The sequence below is a fragment of the Coffea eugenioides genome, chromosome 1 (genome assembly GCF_003713205.1).
Source record: "Coffea eugenioides isolate CCC68of chromosome 1, Ceug_1.0, whole genome shotgun sequence".
Lineage (NCBI taxonomy): Eukaryota > Viridiplantae > Streptophyta > Magnoliopsida > Gentianales > Rubiaceae > Coffea > Coffea eugenioides.
In genome coordinates, this window is record NC_040035.1 from 47,447,681 (window position 1) to 47,468,811 (window position 21,131).

Here is a 21,131-nt window from a genome sequence, read left to right on the forward strand (position 1 = left end):
GATTCACATAAAACCGAAAAGATTGCATTTGGTACAATGATCATATATTATTCTTCTTTAAAAGTTCCAAACTTTCTAAGCTTGTTAAGTGCAAAAATCTTACAGTAACTCATAATTTAATTACGTACATGATTCGTGCTTTTTCACAGTTTTCACTTTTCTATAATCACAAGTAAAAATAAATTACATCTTCCAGTTGTGACGTAGCATAGTACCTTTTTTTTTGGTATGATAGTACTTCACCTACTCAATAACTGCTAAACTATAAATGATCATATATGTCTTGATGCCTACCAATTAATTCATTTCATTAATAGAAACTCTAGAAATGCCATGTGACAACATCTCACCTCAGCGAGTTAATGCAGTAAAAAACCAACTACTCCAGAGTAATTAGGGGGCTTTAAAGCTACTATAGAGTAAAAATCCAGACTTTTCTAAAGATTTCATCAGCGGGTGCGTAGGCACCCGTCTGGACTGGTGGTAATTCAGTTCTCTTTTGATTCTTCTTGAACCTCTTTAGGTCTCCCTCTCCCTGATATAGAATAGATTCTATCGTACTTTTTTTAAAAAAAAAAAAGAGTCAATGCAATAAAAGTTGCTCCAAAAAAAAGTACTAAATGAAATTAAAAGGTAATGTGAAAATTCGAGGTCGTGGTCAATAAAAAAATAGCCAATAGTTAGATGATGAACTAAGAAGCACGTAAAATATACAAAAGGATTTAACTCATTTTATTACCTAAAAGTATAAAGAAACTCATTGTATTTCTTTAAAATTAAAAAATAAGAAAGGTTTATTTAATTAATACTGGATAATTTGTAGCACCTTTTAGAAAATTATACCCGTTGATCGCGCAGTCTGATTTTTCTTTTACGCGCACATTATCTATAATGCAATTGGAAGCATTAGCTGCCAGCCCATTAAGTTGAATGGACTGGGTCACCAAAACCATCATGTTTGTTGCGTTTTTTTTTTTTAATCATGGAAAAGTATGGTAGCCGGAAAATATTTTTATTTTTATTTTTTAAAAAGAGAGAGAGTAGAAGGTATCAAACCTATCAATTATACCACGACATTACCATTAAAAGTCAATATCAAAGTTCTTTGGATTGCAACAGAAACAAAGCCTTCATCTACTCTTTACGATAAGGAGGAGAAATTTATCTTTCAATGCGTCAGCCGTCAGGTAAGAAAACACGCGGCAATGGCGGTGTAAGGTGATGATCACCGATCAGGACAACTCCACGCAACACTGACAAGTCTACACCAAAAATCCCCCTTTTATTAATGCTCAAGTGACATGGGGTTAAGAGACGGTGTCCATCGTATAAGCCAAACTCAAGACGGTGTCAACTTTCAACATCTCTCAAACTCTGTACAGAAACATTTGGTGTAAACTTTTTCTGTGACCTTTTATTTTTTAACTTTCCAGAGCATTTGCTAATAGCCTTTTGACAAATTCTTTGCTATTTAATCAACCCTTTTCCTAAACTTTTCAAGTTTGCTCAATAATTGGTAATTTTACTGCTTCTTCACATGGTCTTTCTTCCATATTAAGTGATTGTTGCTCTCGCATGTATGACGTCAAATTCATCAGACAAATGTCTCTAAATCAGTACACTGATTATTACTCTTTTACATATGCATTCCCTTTTATCTGCACAAATAAAATATATATATATTTTTTTTTGAATAAGCACACATGTAAAATGTGCTGAAACTAGTTGATAATACTTGTGATGGTGGCATGAACGAACTGATTAATTTGATGACTTGTGTGAAAGTTACGGTGATTATGGTAAACGACTTTCAACTTTGAGCTATCTAATTAACACCGATAGTGGAAGTTAGGACTAGATCTATTTTCCTTGAGTTTCAACCATTAACGAGGAACCTTTGATGGACTACTTACAACTGCTTGGTTATGTACTTTTTGATCCGTATTTGCTTTCAAACATCAGATGGTTTAATTGCGTTAAATGGTGAGTAAAAGCTAGACTCAAAACAAGCTTTAAATGGCAAACGAAAAAAGGGCTGGCTCCCATTACACAGAATAATTTCAAAAGCTTGTAAGCTGGCATCAAAATTCTGCGGGGGGAAGGCAAATGTAAGTTCGGAGACATTCGGTCACCTTGATAGGGTAAGGCAGTAGGGTTTGTTCACGGGATTTTAAATGCCTTGAAGAGCAGTGAAATTTTATCTTATCAGCTTCTTACTAAGAAAATCCCAGCCATGTTGTCCCTTCCACCCTCTTTTTCTTTTGCATTTTTGGCTTCAACTTGTTGGTTAACATTGATAGGCAATCCATTCAATACGATCTCCGCGTACCTTACCACATTTCAATGAGATTATGCTATTTTAGGAAAACAGGAAAAGTGTGAAGCGGGGTCCATTTGATTAACAAAGAGATAAAAGATACTACCAATAATAAAGCTTTGACTGCGGCTCCACGCGTTTTGAATTTGTGAGTTGAAATACGGGAGAAAACGTATCTGGTTTTCGTACTCAGCTATGGTTTTAATTTCTAATAATTTAGAGTTGATGCAAGCAGGCAGAAAAATAAAATACGTTTACCCGGTTAAAAATCAAATTGCCCGGGGGTCTGCTATATTTTATTGTCACTACATGAGGTACTTGACTACTGAGAATTAAGCGGTGTATTATTATTATTATTATATAGAAAACTCTTTTACATATTAATAAGGACTAACTCCATTTTAACTTTAAACACTTTGCACGTTAAGTTCTCAAATTTGTTCTATTTAAATCTAATTAATAATAAATTCAACAAAATTAAAGGCATAGATGATTCAAAAAATCAACAATGTGCCAAATGTGGTCAAAAGTTACCAAGATATTATAGTAAAAATAGAAATAATACATTATCATTAATTTTATAATATCTATTATATCATTAATTTTGCTAACAATATTAGTAATTGAGATCATATAAATCAATAACAATATGTTGAAAGTAATCAAAAAGTTCAACAATATGGCACGCTATGATCAATTTTCACTATCTCTCGTCTCATTAATTTTGTGAATGTAATTATTGTCTCATTAATTTTGTGAATGTAATTATTGATTAGGTTTAAGTAAGAGAAACTTGAGAATTTAAGGCGCAAAATGTTCAAAATTGAAGTTTAGAATGCAATATGAGAAAGTGAAACAAATTTAAGAGTGTAAATTGAAATTAATCCTAATAATAGTAGATGTGATTTTAACATGAAATTTGATATATTCCACATTATAATTTTTTTTCTTCTCCCAATTAACAGTTGGGAGTGCTATATTATGTTTTGAAAGTATAATTACCATGGATTGTCATGGAAATATAAAATGGGAGCTTATTACCATGGATTGTAGTATATTTGTTGAAACTCCTTTGAGTATGGGTAATTTTTAAATTTGACATCATTTTTCAAAAAATTAACATCCAAGACCTATCTAAAAGAGTGCCCATTGAACATTTATAGTTTAATTTTCAATAATATAAATAAAGTAATAAACCCATTCTATAGACCTTTAACTACATTTTAATTGTTTAATTTTGCACTAATATTTTTTCCTCATTGCATGAAATGAGCAAGATATTTTTCTCTATCTAAAAAATCTATAATTATAGGGATAAAATTTAACAAGGCCTTTTATCCATGCATATATGATAAATTTCAAGATTACAGTAGGGATATTGATTTTTTTAAAACATTATTTGTCTTGAATGGTGCAAGAAGATTGGGATTGACTAATGATTTTTGGGATAAACAGGCAAATAAAAAAAAATGGTATTAGAGGGTAAAGTGCAAAATAGGTTATACCTTTTTGATATTTGACATTTCGTTAGGTAACATTGGAATTGACTAATAATTTAAAGGATAAGGTAAAAGAAAAAACATTAAAGGATAAAGTGCAAAACTAATTAAACCGCGGGGTAGTTTTTGTAATTAATCCAAAAAAGGAGAGAGAGAAAATAGAGTAACCCCAGCTGTACCATCCGGAGGATCACGAGACAACGGCGGGCAGAGCATCATCGGGAAAGAGAACTCGTCACCACTCAGTTCAGCTTTAGGGTAGCATTGGCAGCAAAATGTCTTTGTCGTCGTCGTCGGCGGCATCCTTGCAGCGAATGCGGATGTTTGACAAAATTCCGTCGGCTGAAGAGTTCATTTCAGAGATTGAGCCTCTCAACGTTCCCGCGGTATGCTTTCCACTCAATAGTCCTTCATATAAATCTCAATAAACTTATCTTTGTTTAAAGGAAATCTTGTTTATTGCTCATGAACAATCTCCGAATATGCACGCTTCTACCATTTATGAAACAGGTATTCAGCGGCTGTATAAAAAATTGGAAGGCTTTTTCTCAATGGAACCCCTCAAATGGCGGTCTCGATTATTTGCAGGTTTTTTTCCTTCCCTTCTGTCTGTCTGTCTGTCTGAAATAAACATTGAATATGTAGTCTAGGCGCTATCGCTTTTCTTGTGTAGGATAAAATACCACCAGCTCAAGTTCTACCACCTGTTAAAATGCTGAATTATATCTTGCTAACTCATTTGAGCCATCTGGAATTTCATACTTGCATATCTATACTACTCGAAATAGGAAAAGGCAGGGTCATCGACAGTGGAGGCCATGCTTTCCCAACAAGCGCCAGTATTTTACGGAGACATTAGAAGCCATGAAAGGGTAATTATTTAGCTTCTAAAACTTGTCTCATGGATGTGAATCATCTGGTCTTGGTTTCACTTCTACTCATATTTTTGTTCATTGGAGTTTTATAGGTTTCATTGCCTTTCTCTACGTTTATTGGATATTGCAAGGACAATTTATGTGATAGATGTGATGGTGAAGATAGTTTTCTTGAATCAAAGAAGCATACTCCCACAGAATCTCATACTGGCCAATTTGAATTTCCTGAGCAGATTTATCTTGCACAGGTACCAAATTCTTGGAAAATACATATTGAGAGATTTTTCCAATTCTGCTCGATATCATATCATCTAAGTTCCAACATCTAGAGCTATTCAAGCAACTTTCTGTTAGTCTCATAGTGTAGTGTGCAGATTATGTAGACTGCTTAAGGCATATGATGACCTAAACTGGTATTAATCTTTGATTACTGAATCAGGTGCCAATTCTGAATATTGAGTGCACAGAGAAGGTTCAGTTGGAATGCTTGAGGGAGGACGTTGAAATGGTATTGCTTTCTCAGTTCATTTTTTAAAATAAATCTAGGTTGCCTAACTTTTTTATTTTTTTAAAATTTTTTAATGCTTGTATTGGCTGCCTAGCTGTCTAACAGATTTCATTCATCTGTACAGCCTCCATTTTTGGAGAGTAAAACCATATCATCTATTAATTTGTGGATGAATAGTGCTCAAAGTAGATCAAGCACTCACTACGATCCACACCATAACCTTCTATGTATAGTCTCTGGATGTAAGCAAGGTTTGATTTTCTATGGTTCTTCGTTATTGGTTTTTCAGCTTTAAATGGTTTTTAGTTTTGGTGTTTACTCTCATCTTCTCTTGTGGGTCCCTCCTGCTGTCCTGGGAATTGGTATTAGCATTCTGTTTATAGCACATATTGGTGAATTGTATCTACTAGCTCCCAGGTTGATTATTAAGTTGCACATGGGATTCTTTTTTGTTTTGCTATGAAGAATAGGCAGCTTAAAGTGATCCATTTACATTTGTTCTTTATTCATAGATAGTTATCTCATGCAAAAAGATCATAGTTCATACATTTGCAGAATCCTGTCCATCACTGTAAAAATGCCTTTGTGGTTTCACTTAAACACCAAAACAAAGTTATTGGATTTTCTTTCAAGTCCTTTTCTAGATTCGTATAATTGAAGTGAGGTTTTACTGTGGTAGGTTTAGTTGCTTATCAACCATGCATGTAACTTTGAAAAGTGTGGCCCCTAAAATGCATTTTTCAGTCTATGCTTACAAAATATCGAGTCAATGCATCATTTTGCTAGATAAACACTAATTGAATCTGTTATGTGTATATCGAATGTGTAAATAACTTTTGAAATTAGGTTGGTTTTGCTTTTGTTTGATTTCACGGCATCACATCTTTGTGATCTTTGCTTATTGATTCCCATAGAAAAAAGAGAGAAGGTAGTGATAGATGAGGGGCTTATGATTCTTCAACCTTTTATTTCTTTCTCATCTATGAGTGCTCAAACTAGTTGCTGAAGGCGATAGTGTATGACTGCTTATGTACTTATATAAACAATATAAAGTAGCAGGTGCATGAAAAGAGTCATAATACACAATACATATACATTCAAACACTAAATACGTGTATCATGTATTGCATTTTATGTAGTGGGTGCTGACAGTAATAGTGTATATGTATTTTTTGGATTTTGGCAATCTTATCTAGGCTGATCCTGTGTATGTTTCTCAACTTGCTTTGTTAGCAGTTGTGTTATGGCCACCTTCTGCATGTCCCTTTCTGTATCCACGCCCCATATATGGGGAGGCTTCAAATCACAGGTATTTCACTATATATCCTTGGAGTGGAGAATGGAAGTCTGAAATGGAAAGAGTTGCTCTTTTGTCTAATTCTTTGTTGTTAAGTATTTTGTTGCCTGCCTTCATTTTTCTTTGCTTATTTTTTTTTCAGCACCCTAGATTTAGACGAACCAAACTTTTGTGCACATCCAAGGGCAGAACATTCTGATGAATATTCCCAGAAGATTATTCTTCGTGGCGGCGATGCTCTTTTCATTCCTGAGGGGTGGTAATTTCATATGTTTTTGTTTATCTTCTTGAATTGTTTCCTGGTTCTGTTAATATGGAAGAACGTTGTACTGAAAATCAGTTGTTCTTTCTTTGCTAGCTTTGTTGTACCTTTCTTTTATGCACTACTGTAGGATTCTATTGTCATTGAGGTACCAGGTAACAGATTGCACCAAGATCATTCTGCAAGTATCTTTTTCTGGTGGGCTTAAAAAAAGAAAGTTGAGGCATCCCAATATTTTGTAATATGTGACTATGCCTTTAAGGCATGGTGTGATAACTCACTAAATGCAACAAATGTACAATCTTGTAATTGTTGTTAAACCTTTTTCTGGGTTTATAAACTAGTCTTGAATTTGATATATTTCTTTTTAGGAGAAATATGCTGTATAATAGTAAGATTTTGAGACAGCCATGAGCCATGGGTATATGTTTCCGAAAGTATATAAAGAATTTAAATATATGTGCTTGTGTATCATTGTGTTCTAGGAGAAAGAGGATTTCCTATATGAGAATGTACTTGTACTTGAGCAAAAGTATATTTATTTTAGTTTTTACTTTATCTCTTTCTCCTTACCAGGTACCACCAAGTGGACAGTGAAACTTTGACCATTGCTGTTAACTTCTGGTGGCGCTCAGACATGATGTCTGGTTTGTCAGACCACATGGATTCCTATTATTTGCGTAGAATACTGAGAAGGTTGTCCTATAATATTTTTCTTCACCTTTTGATCTTTATTGATTAATTACTCTGGCAATAAGCTAATTTTCTTTCTCTCTGCATGTTCCCTTTCCATCTTTTTCACCTTGGATTGAAGATTGATTGACAAAGAGATGGTAAGCAATTCTTTGTTAAGCTATCATCTATCATATAATAATTCTGGATTTAACAGACTTGATGATGTAGTATAAACTGAGCATTGAGAATAATGACCATTCCTTTTATGATTAGGGTAGAACCAATTGCTGCATTTGCCTTCTCTTGTGGACGACAAAATAGATGGTAATCAAAGCGACCAACCAAAGACCAGGGTTCCAGGTAAAGAATTTCGAGATGATTATTTTTTTGTTAAATGACAATATTCAGTTATTATTTCTTGGGCCTTCTTCTGGAGAAAACTGGTTCTGGCATTCCTGCAACTGACAGATTGCAGTAAACATCTTCTGGATCATGACTGGGTAAGCAAATTTTCTTCAGGAGGGGTACAGTTAAGGCAAATGAGCGTGTTGCATGAAATGGATCAACTTGCAGTCTCTGCTCTTCAGAAACTTGTTTCTTTGGTTCATGAACGTGTCAATCCAAACCAACCAGTGAATAGCACCCCAGCAAATAATTTGGCTGTTGAAGGGAAAGATGAAAGTAATGAAATAATGAAACCGGACTTATTCAACTTGAAAGATGACCCAGTTGCATTACTGTTGTGGACTCTCCAACCGCTTGCCCTTCGATGTGTATTGCTTGCAATGGCAGTAAGTTGCATATAATTCCCTCAAAGCTGGTTTTTTATTTACTAGACTCTTTGATGTGCTATGCATTTGATTATATTCATCTGGACATGCTCCTTGTTTATGTTTTCTGCCTTATACTTGATGCCCTGTGGGCAGTTTCTTTCTTGTCTTATAGAGCTCTAAAGTTTACTGAACTGTTTTGAGATAAACATTATATAACGTATTGGGGGATCTTCTAGGTAGAGATGACAATTGGTATTTGAGAACTATCTGCTAGTTGAAAATTCAGGTGAGTCCTTTGTGCTGTGTAATCTAATCGTAATTCAGGTTATCCTCACCTTTTTACTTGCATTTAGCTTTGACAGAGGGACTTTCTAGGTTGAATTGGTCAAGGAAAAACTAATGTTGAGTTTATGACTGCCAATTTTTGATAGCTTGACAGATTAAGATCCCCATTCTGAAGCAAAACCATTTGACTATAGAGAGCTCATTCTAACTGTCTAGAGTATTTTGGTGGCATTGTCACCATGTAGTGCACTGAAGCCAGTTCTGGACTTGTCAAACATGCCGCTGGGTCTCACTGGAAGCAATCTAGACTTTTGACATCTGTTCTGCTTTATAACAAGCCAAATGATCATCCTTAAAAGTAGTTTAGCCACATGATCATTCTTTAAAAAGTAGTTTGCGTTGGATTAGCTTTTACAGGCCTTTACTTGCTAGTGTCTGGATAGAGAAGATGTGAAGTCACAAGCTTAGTTTTAGTTGCAGTTGAACTTGCCAAAGGTGAATATAGAAATGGAAGTGCCTGTCTCGTTGTTGTTAGGAGACGTTGTAAGTTTGGCATAGAGATGCCCTCCATTGTACGCAATCGGGAAGTTCATTGTACTTTCCTTTGTTGGTTAGAGATTCCCTTTTGAGAAAATGTAAAGTGAAACTGATCATGTTTGAGTTAATACCAGTTAAATGCTAGATACTGGAATTTAAGACAATTGAGAGAGTTTGTCCTTTTGTTTCTTTTCATTTTTGTTTTTATCTTCTTCCCACTTTTAGGCCCAGAGGCCACATTTTGTTTCTTCACATGTCTTCTGTATTTATTCAGGTTCGATCTATCTACAGTTTGCTGTTCCAGTTTTTGATTGTTTCTTTGAAGTGCTTGTACTATCAAGCATCATTGTGAATCAGCATGCTTAGATGCTGCCTTCTCCTTCTTTTCTTCCCTTCTGCTTTGCATTCATTTTACAGCCTTTTGCAATTACAGCACAATTTCCCAAGAACTCTTGAGGCCTTGATATTGCTTGTGCTCTCACCCGTTGGGGCAGAGGTCCTTACTCGAAAGTTTGAGGAGATGGATCAGCTGATTGGTGAAGAAGATCGGTATGGTTGGATAGTTGTTATTTATATTGGTTATTGAGTTCTTATCTTCTTTTGAAGTAAGATATTTACTGACTTTTTCCCCTATCCTTCAATACGTGACTCTTACAGAAGCCAGTTTTACCAGATTTTCTATGGTGTTTTCGACAACCAGATTGCTGCAATGGATGCACTTTTGAATGGAAAAGAGTCATTTGCACGTCAGGTATGAGAAGTCCTGTACTTGAAGTTTGGGTAGCTTCAGTAGCTTTGAATCATTGACCTGATATGCTAAAAATTAGAATCTTAATTTGAACTTTAACTACTTGCTCCTGCACAAGCTTAAAGTGATTCCTCCTCTTTTCTTATTTTATTTATTAGTGGTTTATATGGAGGCAGGGGGTTTGGCAGTTAAAAGTATGTCATTACATGTGAAGATTTGAGACATTGGTTCTCTGATTATATTAACCAGTATAGACGATATATTTTGGAGATTGTCATTGTATTTCACTATACTTCAGAGTTGCTTGAGGGAGATATAATACGATTGTGTATGCCAATAATGTTTTTCTCAATGCTTTTGCAGCTGACTGGCAGATCCATTGCATTAAGCTGCAGTTTCTAGTGTCTAAGATTCTTTTGAATCATTTGAATCTTTATGACCTCGGTGTTGCTCTAGTATTGACATCATAATTTGCTGTGAACAATAAAAAAATACATTCATATTGAAAGTCCTTTTAACAATATGAAGTTAAAATACATTCATCATGTTGAAAGTCCTTTTAATCTGAACATAGGAAAATGGAGAGTGGAATCCTTGTTCTAAGACAAGATTGAATTTCCTTATGTACTGCTCCATTTATAAAGTTTACTTTTCCGGAAAGGATCTTTTGTAGTTAAGCTAGTGGTAGAAATACTTGGCTGTTGATGCATCCTGAGTTGAAATGCTAAGAGAGCTAGCATTTCATCTCTCGTCAATGTGTTATTACTAGAGGAAAAACGTGGTGGTATGAGATCGCTGATTTTATCACATCAAGGTGCCTTATGCACTCCATTTGTACACTTGTTGCTGCCTTCACTTCGTTTCCGCTTTTGAGCCACAAACTTTGACCATTCTACTTCTTTTGTTAATTTTGGTTTTTATGTATGTTAGCTTATTAGAGAAGTCTTTACTGGCATTATTTTGACCATGACATTTATTTTTCTTTTAGTTACTTGCATATAACATTTCAAGAATGTGAGCACACATTTCTGGTATGATTGTTCTTTATGTGCATTTGTCTCTGAAGATGTTGGTCAATAATGCACAATCATATACTTTTGTTTTGAAAAGAATTAGAAATGACTGTGTGCTACTTCATGATTATAGTGCTAGCCTTTATTTTTAATTGTCTCTTGCCTCAGGCATTCAAGAATGTGCTGGACCAGTATTTGGGAGTACATTTTGATGGTTCAAAACCTTTGGTTAAATGAGACGTTGACTGGTACTTGGCTTTTCTAAGGACTACTGGTCCCTAACTTATTCAAATTCACTTCTGAGGTGACTCTTTTTTTATTGGTTTGCGCTTGTGCATGTCTTAGACAGGAAAAAGAAATATGCCTTGTACAATACCTGATCCTGTTGTTGGTAATTACTGATGTATCCTAGGGACTTCTACTGCAATTTGTTTTGTCAGATACATTTACAGGAAGTGCCTTTCTTCTGCTTTTTATTATTTATTTTTTGGCTTTATTTGGCAAGGATCCTGATTGTGGAGTAACTGATCCTTGATCCTCAATAGTTAAGTGAAACGTAGATAATCAAGTATCTGTATTTCTATCTGGACCATTATTTCGTCTGATCCCCTTTGTTAATGCCAAATTTGTTTTGTCCAATGTCCATGGAGATATTCTACTTCCAAGCTTTACATGTGTTAGTGAACCAGCAATAAGAGGTGTGCATGAATCATCTAAAATGTAAAGCTGACATTTTTATGCTTAAACTTTCATGGATATATGAAAATAAAGGGTGTTTAAGCTACTAATTTCTATCTGATTTCCTTCTCTCTGTGGATTGTGGAGTGGTGAAAATGACACTATTAGATAGTTGTGAATGCAGATTATGGGGTAAATTAACATGAGGTGTTATCTTGCAAGATGCTTTAAAGTTCCATTACTTTGATTACCAAAATTTGGTACTTGCATAAAGATAGGAATATCTCACCAAGCAACACCGGGCCCCCTAGGGAACATTTTAATATTTTGGCTTTCGTGGTGATTGAGAAACTGGATGAAAAGTTGACTAAGGTGGGACTTCAAGCTGCCATCTGCTTTCAGTTTCACTTCCCAGCGGAATCATCTTTATTCAGAATAGGATGAAAAGTTTATAATTTTAATTCTACCACATAATTTTGAGACTTATGCTGGATTTTAGTTGAAGTGAAACATGTCTTTTTTGCGTAGTTAAGGTTAGGGATTATGGGGAAGTGTCATTTACATTACAGCGGTTTTTGAGCTCAAGGCTAAAGAGAAAAAGCATGAAAAAGTGGTCTGGATTCATTGTTGATTCTGGATGGAAGAAGAAGTAGGGGAAAAGGTAAGGCTAGTGGAGATGAGATTCCCTGATCAAAGATAGCACAAGTCTTTTAGAGAGGAAGGGGAGCAGGGAATAGAAGAGAAGCTTGCTTTTTGTTTGTCTGGTTGTGCAGTCAAAGCTAGATAAAAAAGCACCGGTCTTTCTAGTAGGCAAATGGTGTGCTGTATTGTACCTTAAGCCTGCTGCATAAATTTACCTTCTAAAAGCTAGGATATACCATACGTTTTCTTGGCTGCTGCATTCATTAATTCCTGTGCTTATTCTCTTTTCCCCTTCTCTCTTCGATGCTGAATGTGCTTGAAAATCACAGATTGGACAATTTTTGGAATGGATGATTATACATGATCGTACTCATCTCTCTATGGTCAAATGAGTGTGTTTGGACAGCCAATTATTTGGCCAAATATATTTGCTGACATCACCATTACAATTTCCAATACACCTTTTTATCTTCCCAATTACTTTTTTATTTCACATACATCACATCACAAAAAGTGCTACAGTAAAAATATTTCAAATAACTTACAATCCAAACACACTATTTAAAGTAATAGAAGCAGGAGAAACTTATCTAAATTCCTTGTGTGCTGAATTAGGCAAGCGTCAATTAAACCTCCTCGGAATCTCTGCATCCAGCCTTAGGCTAAGGGAAACTCTATACAACTTTTGCTGTTCGAATCTGTTTTCCGGTCCGTGAAATCGTGCTCACTTTTCCTGCTTCGCTCAAGACTACTTGGTTTTTTTTTTTTCAACAAACGATAATATCTCTCAAGACTTGGTTGGAATACTAAAAAAGTGGACATACGATATAGTAAAACAAAAAAGAGTGGAAATAGCATAGAAGATCCATAGCGATCTGATATTGTATTCTTTAAACTAGAATTTCGTGCTCACGGCTTTATTCCTTGTTTTCACCTTTGTTCTTTTTGCTCGTAAAGCAAATAAGATATTATTATTTAGGGGGTCAAGAAACTGAGTCCAGACTTGGGCGTAAGGTCTTGTAATTCTTGCATAGGCGAAAATTAAAAACAGAGAAGGAATACGTAGCATGTGATGCTGGGATCGTTTTCAAAGGTTAGCTGCCTTGCCATCAAGCAAGCTAAAGGCTGTTGCATGGGGACGTGCACGGAATTTAAGAAAGACTTGTCCTGTAAAAGAAACAATTCTAATTCCAAACCTTTCGATGCTGCAATGGGAGTCTCTCTTTCACGGGCGTTGACATTTTTCATCCTCTTTATTATTATGCTCATCTTTCTTTTCTTCTTCTTCTTTTTTTTTTTTTGATCTTTAATTTTTCCCCTTCTTTTTCTCTTTTTTCTTTTTGGTTTGTACCACCACTTACCGCGCAATAGCAATGCATGTCCCCGGGCCCGGACCACCACTAAAAATTGCACACACACACGCAGAATCAACTTAGTCACCTTTAATTTCTACTCACACTTGCAACTGGTTTTGCAGCTTCTCTGCTCCTCTATCCTTCTTTAGAAAAGGGCATTGTTGAGCTGTTAAATACATCAAACCTTTCCATTTTACGAATGTGGTACCTTGCAATAAAAAGGAGAGAGATAAGGAAAAGAATTTCTTGGGATTGATATTTTAGATATAGAAGTGAGTGCCGTAGAAAATCCATTTCACCCCATCTTCTTAATGCTACTCTTAATTTCGAATTTTACCAGTCTTCCTAACTAGTAATTGTGCGTTTTTCTTTTCTGATAGAACGACCTATCTTATCTTATTTAACCCCGGCATAGACAGCGATAACAATGAAGGACGACGATACATGATGCCACCAATTCTATATTTCTTTTTTGCTAATTAGATTTCTCATCACCACATCCCTTCCACATTTTCTCAAGCATATATACTAGTAGTTCCTATATGAATATTTTCAGTGTGGACCAAATTTGATTGCAGATTTTTGTTATAGTACTTTGTTTCAAACATTAAAATGGAGGAGATGTACGTAAGATCCAATCGATCATCAGAACAGGGTACAATCTTATGTCCCAAATCCCCATATTCATTCATACTCTCAATGATCGATATTTAACGAAAGAATCCATATGTGGCTTTAATTTTAATACGTACCTCGAGTCGAATACAAGGAATATCTGGGCTTGCGCAGCCACCGACATGTACTAATGCTTACCCCTTTTTCCTCCTTTTGGAGTGCAGAATATACTTTGCTTTGCTTTTGATCCATTTCTTTTCCAGATAAACTCAACCAGACCAAAAGCGCCAACCAAATCATCTCCCATATTCACGTCCCTAAACGACCAAATTTGTTTAATTGCGAAACAGATTACACAAATATTGATCTTTAGACCCATACAATGTTATTTTGTTTTTCACATCACTCAACCCATCCACGTTCAAAGCAAAGAGAAGAACAACCCTTTGCAAGAAATATAGGATTTTCCTGCCTCACATTCTTTTCTGCATCCCGTGAAAAGGGATGTTTAATTGAAGACTGCATAGTTTGATCACCAGCTCATAATTCTACTGCTTTCGCCACCTTTAAGAAGTTAGTTATCACTCTTCTAAAGTTTCAGGAAGAATATCCTTAGGAAATCAACTTGATAAAAAAATTCAAATATACTAAATAATGAGACTTAATTTTATACGGTAGTGATAGTGCGTGCACTGTTATAGTCAAATGTATAGCATATGAAAAAAATTTGGATTTCAGATTATAATTTAGATAAGTTATCACGTATCGAACGATGATAGTGCATATATTAGTGCATACAACTGCTTTAAAAGAGAGACTAAAATAAATAAAAACCAACAGCTATAAAATTCTAAGGTTGACGTAGGATAAAAGACCCGGAAGGTTTAACATAAGAACAAGAAGAAGTCATGACCTCATAAGCAAAATGTCAGAATAAACCTAGGAACAAATATATAAGCATTTTCCGCCAAGGCCAAGACCCAAAAGAACAAAAAAAAGGGAAAATAAATGCATAAAGCAATAATTTTTCACTTGTTGATTGCAAAGCACATCGCCATAATCTGTCGAGACCTGCATCAAACTCTTGAACAATTTCTCCAAGCTTCCGAGGCTGCAGGCTCAGCAAAACCAAAGCTCTGGTGCTTCAGCAGTGAAAGGTCACGCTCATAAGTGGCCGGGAACTCCACGCTCCCGGTGAATGATAGCACACCTCTCATATTCACGTTAACATTAACGTCAATATTCCCATTTCCATTCCCGTTGACAGAACCGCCGCCGCCGCCGCCACATGACTGGTGATCACCGGTCAAGCCAAGAAAATCCCTGGTGAGACGGTCACTTTTTTGCCACGCAGCAAGATTTGCGGAGGTGGTGAAGCCCGAGTACTCAGGCGGGATTCCATTGGTGACGTGACCAATGGTGCTCATGTCGAGCTGAGTCATAGCAGAGTTGACGTGACCAACAGAATGTGCACCAAGGGTGGCCGCCTTTTGAAGGAGAGCGGTGGCGGAGAGATGATGAACGCCGGCAGTGTCATTGAGCTGGGTTTGGACAGGTATTAATGACGGGATATTGATCCTCTTGTGGGTTGGTGGCGGTGGTTCTTGATATAAAAACGGCGAAGAAATGGGAAGGTGGAGGGTTTCAGGCTTGATATCGTGAAGAAGTTGTGGTTGGTTTGGGTATTGGGTAGGTTTAGGGTTTTGACAAGAATCGACCCAAGGGTGGTTAAGGGAAATGTGATGATCAGTTGGAGTAGGAGTAGGAGGGTTTGGAAAGTGGGGCTGCTGTTGATCATGTTGGGTTGGCGGGAATGGGAAGAGGGATGATGGGGTGGTGGTGGTCTGATGGAAATTTAGACGGAAGAGCTGTGGGTTGGCGGTGGCTGCTGCTGTTGCGGCGAGTACTGAGTTTGCTGAGAGTCTTGCACTTTCCTGAGCCAAAGCATCGCAGAATGCTCTGTGGGTGATGAAGCTATCCTTCCTGTGTCATGCATAGAATTGAAACAACGAAAATACAATCCAACAATTTCAAAGACAAACGATAGCGCCAATGTAGTGCTCTTACTTTTACCTTGAGAAACAAATGCAGTCTACACACGAGCAACCCAAACCTATGTCTTGTTTGGGAGATAAAGAACACCAAGAATCAACACATGGTTGGCAAAGGATTAGCGCCCTCAACAAATTGCATTTTGTCAATTGTACGAGACGCAATTACAGAAATGGAGGGTCATGATCAGATTCTGCCACCTTCCACCTTCCTTTTTTAACAAATTTAATACTAGTTAAGACTTATTTTCCAACTACTTGACTGATAATCTTGCTTGTGCGATGCATACAAGAAAGTAATTGGACCCTTGAATTAAGGGAAAATACTTGTTGTCTAATTTGAACCATGAAATGCTCGATCAACGTCCCCATCCAACTTCTGATGCATGCACATTTAACTATTCGATGAGACCACGGGAAGTCAAAAAGAAACTTTTAGTAGGAGTAAATTAAATGTATATTTCGTGGCTCAAAAACAAAGTGCAGTAATACCATATTTATGCTGGGGAAGGATAAGGACGTTCCTCTGTGTGTGTGTGTGTCCGAGAGAGATGCATTCTCCATCATAGTCATGCAGGAGTTCATTGGCTTTTAACCATGCAGAAATTGTGCATATTTTTGAACTTAGAGCTCATGCACGATATGAGGTCAGCTTTATGCCCTGAGGCAGATATTTCTACATGGACGTATCTTTGGTATTATTGGCAATTGAAATCCCAGGACTTATAGTACGAGATATTTTTCCTTTGGGGAATATATGTGTTGTGAACTGTGATGATGACGGTCTGAACTTTCAGAACTCAGTAGGAGAATCATGACATGCATCCCCTCTATGCAATATTACCCTGGGATTCTCGACCATGAAAGCTTCTCTAACCTTGATTTGTACAATGATCGGTACTACAACTACACAAAATTCATCATTGTCTTTAAGACTGTTTTCACTTGTCACTGCTCCATTTTTTCAAGTGGTTGAACACCATAATCCCTGCATGGGAAACTTTTGTCTCAATCGAGTTCAGACATAAAAAAAAAGGCCTACCTTAACTAGGATAAGGATTTGAGACATCACTATCGCACCACAAATCGTAAATTAATTTTGCTAAAGGATTGGGTTTGGTTCTAGGTAAAATGCTAGTGCTAGTTTCCTGGACTAACAAATAGAGAGGTGATCTAATGATTCAGGCATTTTTGGTACGAGGACTGGATGAGACACTTTCCGCTAATCGGGTCTGAGACATCCCAGAACTCTTATTCTGTTATTATTATTATTATTCCCTCTCTAGGGGTGTGTGGCTCTCGTTTTTATAGTCCGTTCTTACATCCGGTGGTCTCGTGAGTAGGTGGAGTTCAAAGTTAATGCGTTCTATTTCTTTGAAGTTTGACCTGTCATTTGCGGACAGATAGTCGCATTAATGGCTTCCCCATCTAAATTCCCGGCAGAGCTTACTGCCCTGGGCAGAATAAGAAAGCCATGTCAAATCCATCTGAGACAGGTACAAAATTTCCCACTTAAGCAACGGACATATATCCCCTATCTGGCCGCATTGATTAACGGGAAAAACTTTTACCAGATCAGAGGTTTGAGTGCGTGGGACTCCGTGACCAAAAGAGACGTACAAATTCCAAGCAAAAGAGCCAAAAGGCAAAAAAAAAAAAAAAAAAAAACCAAAAACATTTACCTGGAAAAAAGGGTACCACAATCACATCTATATTCTCTAGTTCCGCAGGTTTTTGTGTGAGCTTTCCAATCTGATTGAACTGCATATATCTTTGAGCACTTCTCACACTTCCATTTCTTCTCCCCATGTTTCCTGCAGTAGTGTTTCTTGATCCCCGTAAGATCACCAAGAGCCCTTGAGGGGTGGTGATGAACGCACGTGGGCTCTGGGCAAACATACGCTCTTTTCTTGATTTCTTTGTTGTTTCTTTGTTTCAGTTTCCAGGGAAGGTTGTGGCCCCTCCTATGAAGCTGAAGGTTCTGATCTCTCTGAAATCCCTTGTTGCAGATCTCACAAACAAAACGATTTGTAGCCAGAAGTGTCTTTGGTGATAATGCAATCACCTCAGCATCAGGGTCTGCGGCGCCAATTAGATTGTAATTAAAAGCACGTCACATGAGATGTATGGATTAAAAAATAAAAAATAAAATACCATATATATATACAAGGAATGAGATACATCGTCTCTATGATATATGTCATCTTTTTTGTGACGATAGAACTTTAGCTATTTCGTGATAATCAAAATTGATTACCCGGATTTCCAGGGAGATTTCTCTTCTTCTTGATCTTCTGAGGCTGCTGATGAGATGAACTGGTCTGAACCATAGGATTTAAGCTGCCAAAATCTTGAACCTTAGAGACAGAAGAGACACTAGCTTCCTCAGACAGAGAAGCTGAGTTAGACATTACTGTGTAGTGAAACATTGCAAAAGAACACAAGAAAGAAAGGTGGCTTAGTCTGATGATGTATTATTTGTTTGAATCCTTGAACCATTTACTGTCCATGTAACAAACTCTTTTAAGACCCTCGGAGATAAAACAAAGAGATGGAAGGAAAACAGCTTGGATATGTAGAAGAAGCCAATTTAATTAAAAGACAAAGCTAAGCAATATTGATGTGTTTGAGGAAAAAACAACAGATGGCAACTACTATGACATCTCGCCACAGAAAGGCATCAGTTCAGATTCTCAGTGGGTTTTGGCTTTGAAAGCAAAATCTCGTGAAGAAATGATGATGATAGGTGATTCTTAGAGTCACCATCTAACCGTGGTTGGTTTACTTGTCTGATCAACTCTGCAACAAAATTCAGATTTCTCTTTCTTTCTATCTCTATTGGGCTACCCTATCAATTCAAGGGCGCCATGCGAAAGTGTATAACATGGAAAGAACAGACAAGAAGATGGTTTTTATTTTTTTTCACCCCTTTTTTGCTGGAAACCCTTCGTTCCCACTATCCAATGACTCTCTCCTTCAGTAGCCATCAGTGTTTCCATCCATCTATATATGCGAATAAAGAGAACATGTGGGGAGAATATCAGTAGGTAGAAATTTTGTACAGACTACACGACGTGATGATTACAGTCGCAAAGTAGTAAGTTTGGCCAAATAGAGAATACGGAAAGACTAATACACTGCAAGTAAAGAAAACCCAGTAATACGGTATTAGAAAAAGGTAAGTAAATTCAAGGAAAGCTAAAAATTCTGCAAAAGGGATGTGTCCATGTGTATGTGTGAACTGTGAAAGAGAGAGGGATGAGGCCAATTTGTGAGCAAAGACTAAAAGAATGCCAAAGTACCCAGCCCATGACCAAATTATTCTATATTTCCATCATTCATCTCGTTTTCTCTTTTACTAGTTGCTTTTCAAATTCTTCTTTGTGCATGAGTGACGTTGGCACTCTGTCCTTTCCTTTGATCCTGTTATAAAACACCCAATGCTAAAAGGGCCTTGATTTGAATGGAATGATAGTTACAAAAAAAAAAAGTACTCCTAGTGGACTAGTAGCAGCGGTTGCTAATAAAGCAGAGGTTTAAAAGCTTGCTTACCAGGGAGGGGAGGAGGCTGGTGCTAACGCCTGGAGGCAAATTTTGCTAGAGAATGTCAGTCATGGTGGAGCCTCTCGCAACTTCTTGTAATACAACCCCACGTCTATAACAGAGACAGAATACTTGTCTGCTCGAGCTCTATAAGATTATAGGGCTACTAATCACGAAACGAGATTGCGATCATAATACTACAAATGCCATCTGTAAATTTATTTATTTTTTTTCCATTTTCAAATGTTGCCCCCGCCCTCCCCCACAATCCTACCTAAACACTTTTAGGGGTGTTGTGGGGGGGGGGGGGGGGAGGTTTGGGTTGTTAAAAACCAATATATCTGGCCATATAATCCCACATTATTCCAGGTAGTGGATATTAATATTGTGCATGCTTTAGAAGAATAGTGGGCAATTCTTCATGAGATTCTAAGACCTAAGTTCATGTAATCATGGAAGCTTTTTCTTGTTTTCAATTATTTCCATGTGGATTTTTCCCTCTCTGCCTCTCTTTCTTTTGTAATAATTCTCTCGTCCTAGTTCACAGTGGAAGCTACCGAGTGCAGAACCCCAAAATCACAGATATACAAAAATTGTTCAAGTCTTTTGACAATCTCATCTTCTTCCGGCTGCTGCAACTGTGATAATGTGTAGAATTAGCTTCCGAGATAAAAAGGACTCAAATCCCAAGTCCAAGTACAGCTTGCAATTAAAGGAGAGTAGCATAATTAACCATGCATGCAAAAGCTAGAAGTACTCTAGGACACCCTTGAAAAAAAAAATTAGTATATACATTTTATCTTTTGATCCTTTTTTTCTAAAAAAAAAAAAAAAAAAGTGAGAGAAATAGGATTTAAGAAGCAAGGAGAGAGGAGGGGAATTTGATGCCATGCATATCTCAAGTAAAAATGGATTTTTTAAAACTCTTTAGATGTCATGTGCTTCTTAGATTTCAATGGTCCGGATCAGATAGCTTTCTTCGTAGAGTATTTGGATTCAAACGCCTTTACCTCAGGGACAAGGTGATGACAAATATATATATATGCTTCCTCGCGACTTTGAACGTATGGTGCTCTTGGAAGTCTTTTCAGCAACATTACATAATCATGTCGCTGCAGAAATGATCAGTAATTGACTTAAAGTTGATCCAGAATTAAATAAATAAATAAATAAATAAATGAAGCATGAGCCAGAATTATGGGGGAAAAAAAAAATCAAGAAGTCTATCCACTTAAAATTTGGTATATTTGGATGGTACAGTATAATTCTTGTGATGTCAAGCTATGGCCATCATTTCTTTTTTATTGCTAGCTGGAAATTTCGTTCCCATTGAGCTTGGACTATATTGATGCAGAGCATGTAGGCATATTGATCATGAGTGAAAATGAATAGCCCATTGCGGGCCACGGTTCACGGGTTCTTCTTCTATTACCAGCTTGTCTTGTGGAGTACAATCCG

At 36.7% G+C, this 21,131-nt stretch overlaps 2 protein-coding genes across 6 annotated transcripts; one reads left to right on the plus strand and one right to left on the minus strand.

Annotated features, from left to right (window-relative positions):
- Positions 1-3,975: 3,975 nt before the first annotated feature.
- On the plus strand, positions 3,976-11,428 carry LOC113782659. Of its 5 annotated transcripts, none has more exons than XM_027328567.1 (15): positions 3,976-4,202; positions 4,327-4,404; positions 4,605-4,688; positions 4,784-4,939; positions 5,131-5,199; positions 5,324-5,450; positions 6,433-6,508; positions 6,639-6,755; positions 7,335-7,454; positions 7,573-7,591; positions 7,712-7,793; positions 7,953-8,224; positions 9,462-9,577; positions 9,702-9,779; positions 10,958-11,040. In XM_027328567.1, the coding sequence occupies exons 1-14, from the start codon at positions 4,092-4,094 to the stop codon at positions 9,751-9,753; spliced, it is 1,479 nt and encodes a 492-aa protein (XP_027184368.1). In that variant the 5' UTR covers positions 3,976-4,091; the 3' UTR covers positions 9,754-9,779; positions 10,958-11,040. The 5 variants fall into 5 exon arrangements, with proteins under 5 accessions (XP_027184368.1, XP_027184338.1, XP_027184353.1 ...); XM_027328537.1 differs by having other exon boundaries at positions 3,982-4,202; positions 9,686-9,779; positions 10,958-11,428; XM_027328552.1 differs by having other exon boundaries at positions 3,982-4,202; positions 5,324-5,441; positions 9,686-9,779; positions 10,958-11,428.
- Positions 11,429-14,932: 3,504 nt separating this feature from the next.
- On the minus strand, positions 14,933-19,079 carry LOC113751394 (zinc finger protein GAI-ASSOCIATED FACTOR 1). Its single transcript, XM_027295438.1, has 3 exons — positions 18,388-19,079; positions 17,813-18,209; positions 14,933-16,062 (listed from the first exon to the last, which is right to left on the minus strand). The coding sequence occupies exons 1-3, from the start codon at positions 18,557-18,559 to the stop codon at positions 15,156-15,158; spliced, it is 1,476 nt and encodes a 491-aa protein (XP_027151239.1). The 5' UTR covers positions 18,560-19,079; the 3' UTR covers positions 14,933-15,155.
- Between the last annotated feature and the right edge of the window lie 2,052 nt (positions 19,080-21,131).

Bases quoted from the DNA above. Each gene is read 5' to 3' on its own strand.
- LOC113782659 (XM_027328537.1), top strand. From the start codon at position 4,092: ATGTCTTTGTCGTCGTCGTCGGCGGCATCCTTGCAGCGAATGCGGATG. The intron at 5,200-5,323 runs GTATTGCTTTCT...TCATCTGTACAG, and splicing joins TGAGGGAGGACGTTGAAATG to CCTCCATTTTTGGAGAGTAA. The intron at 8,225-9,461 runs GTAAGTTGCATA...TTGCAATTACAG, and splicing joins GTGTATTGCTTGCAATGGCA to CACAATTTCCCAAGAACTCT.
- LOC113751394 (XM_027295438.1), bottom strand. From the start codon at position 18,559: ATGTTTCACTACACAGTAATGTCTAACTCAGCTTCTCTGTCTGAGGAA. The intron at 18,210-18,387 runs GTAATCAATTTT...TTGGCGCCGCAG, and splicing joins AAATCTCCCTGGAAATCCGG to ACCCTGATGCTGAGGTGATT. The intron at 16,063-17,812 runs GTAAATGTTTTT...TGCATGACACAG, and splicing joins TGTGGTACCCTTTTTTCCAG to GAAGGATAGCTTCATCACCC.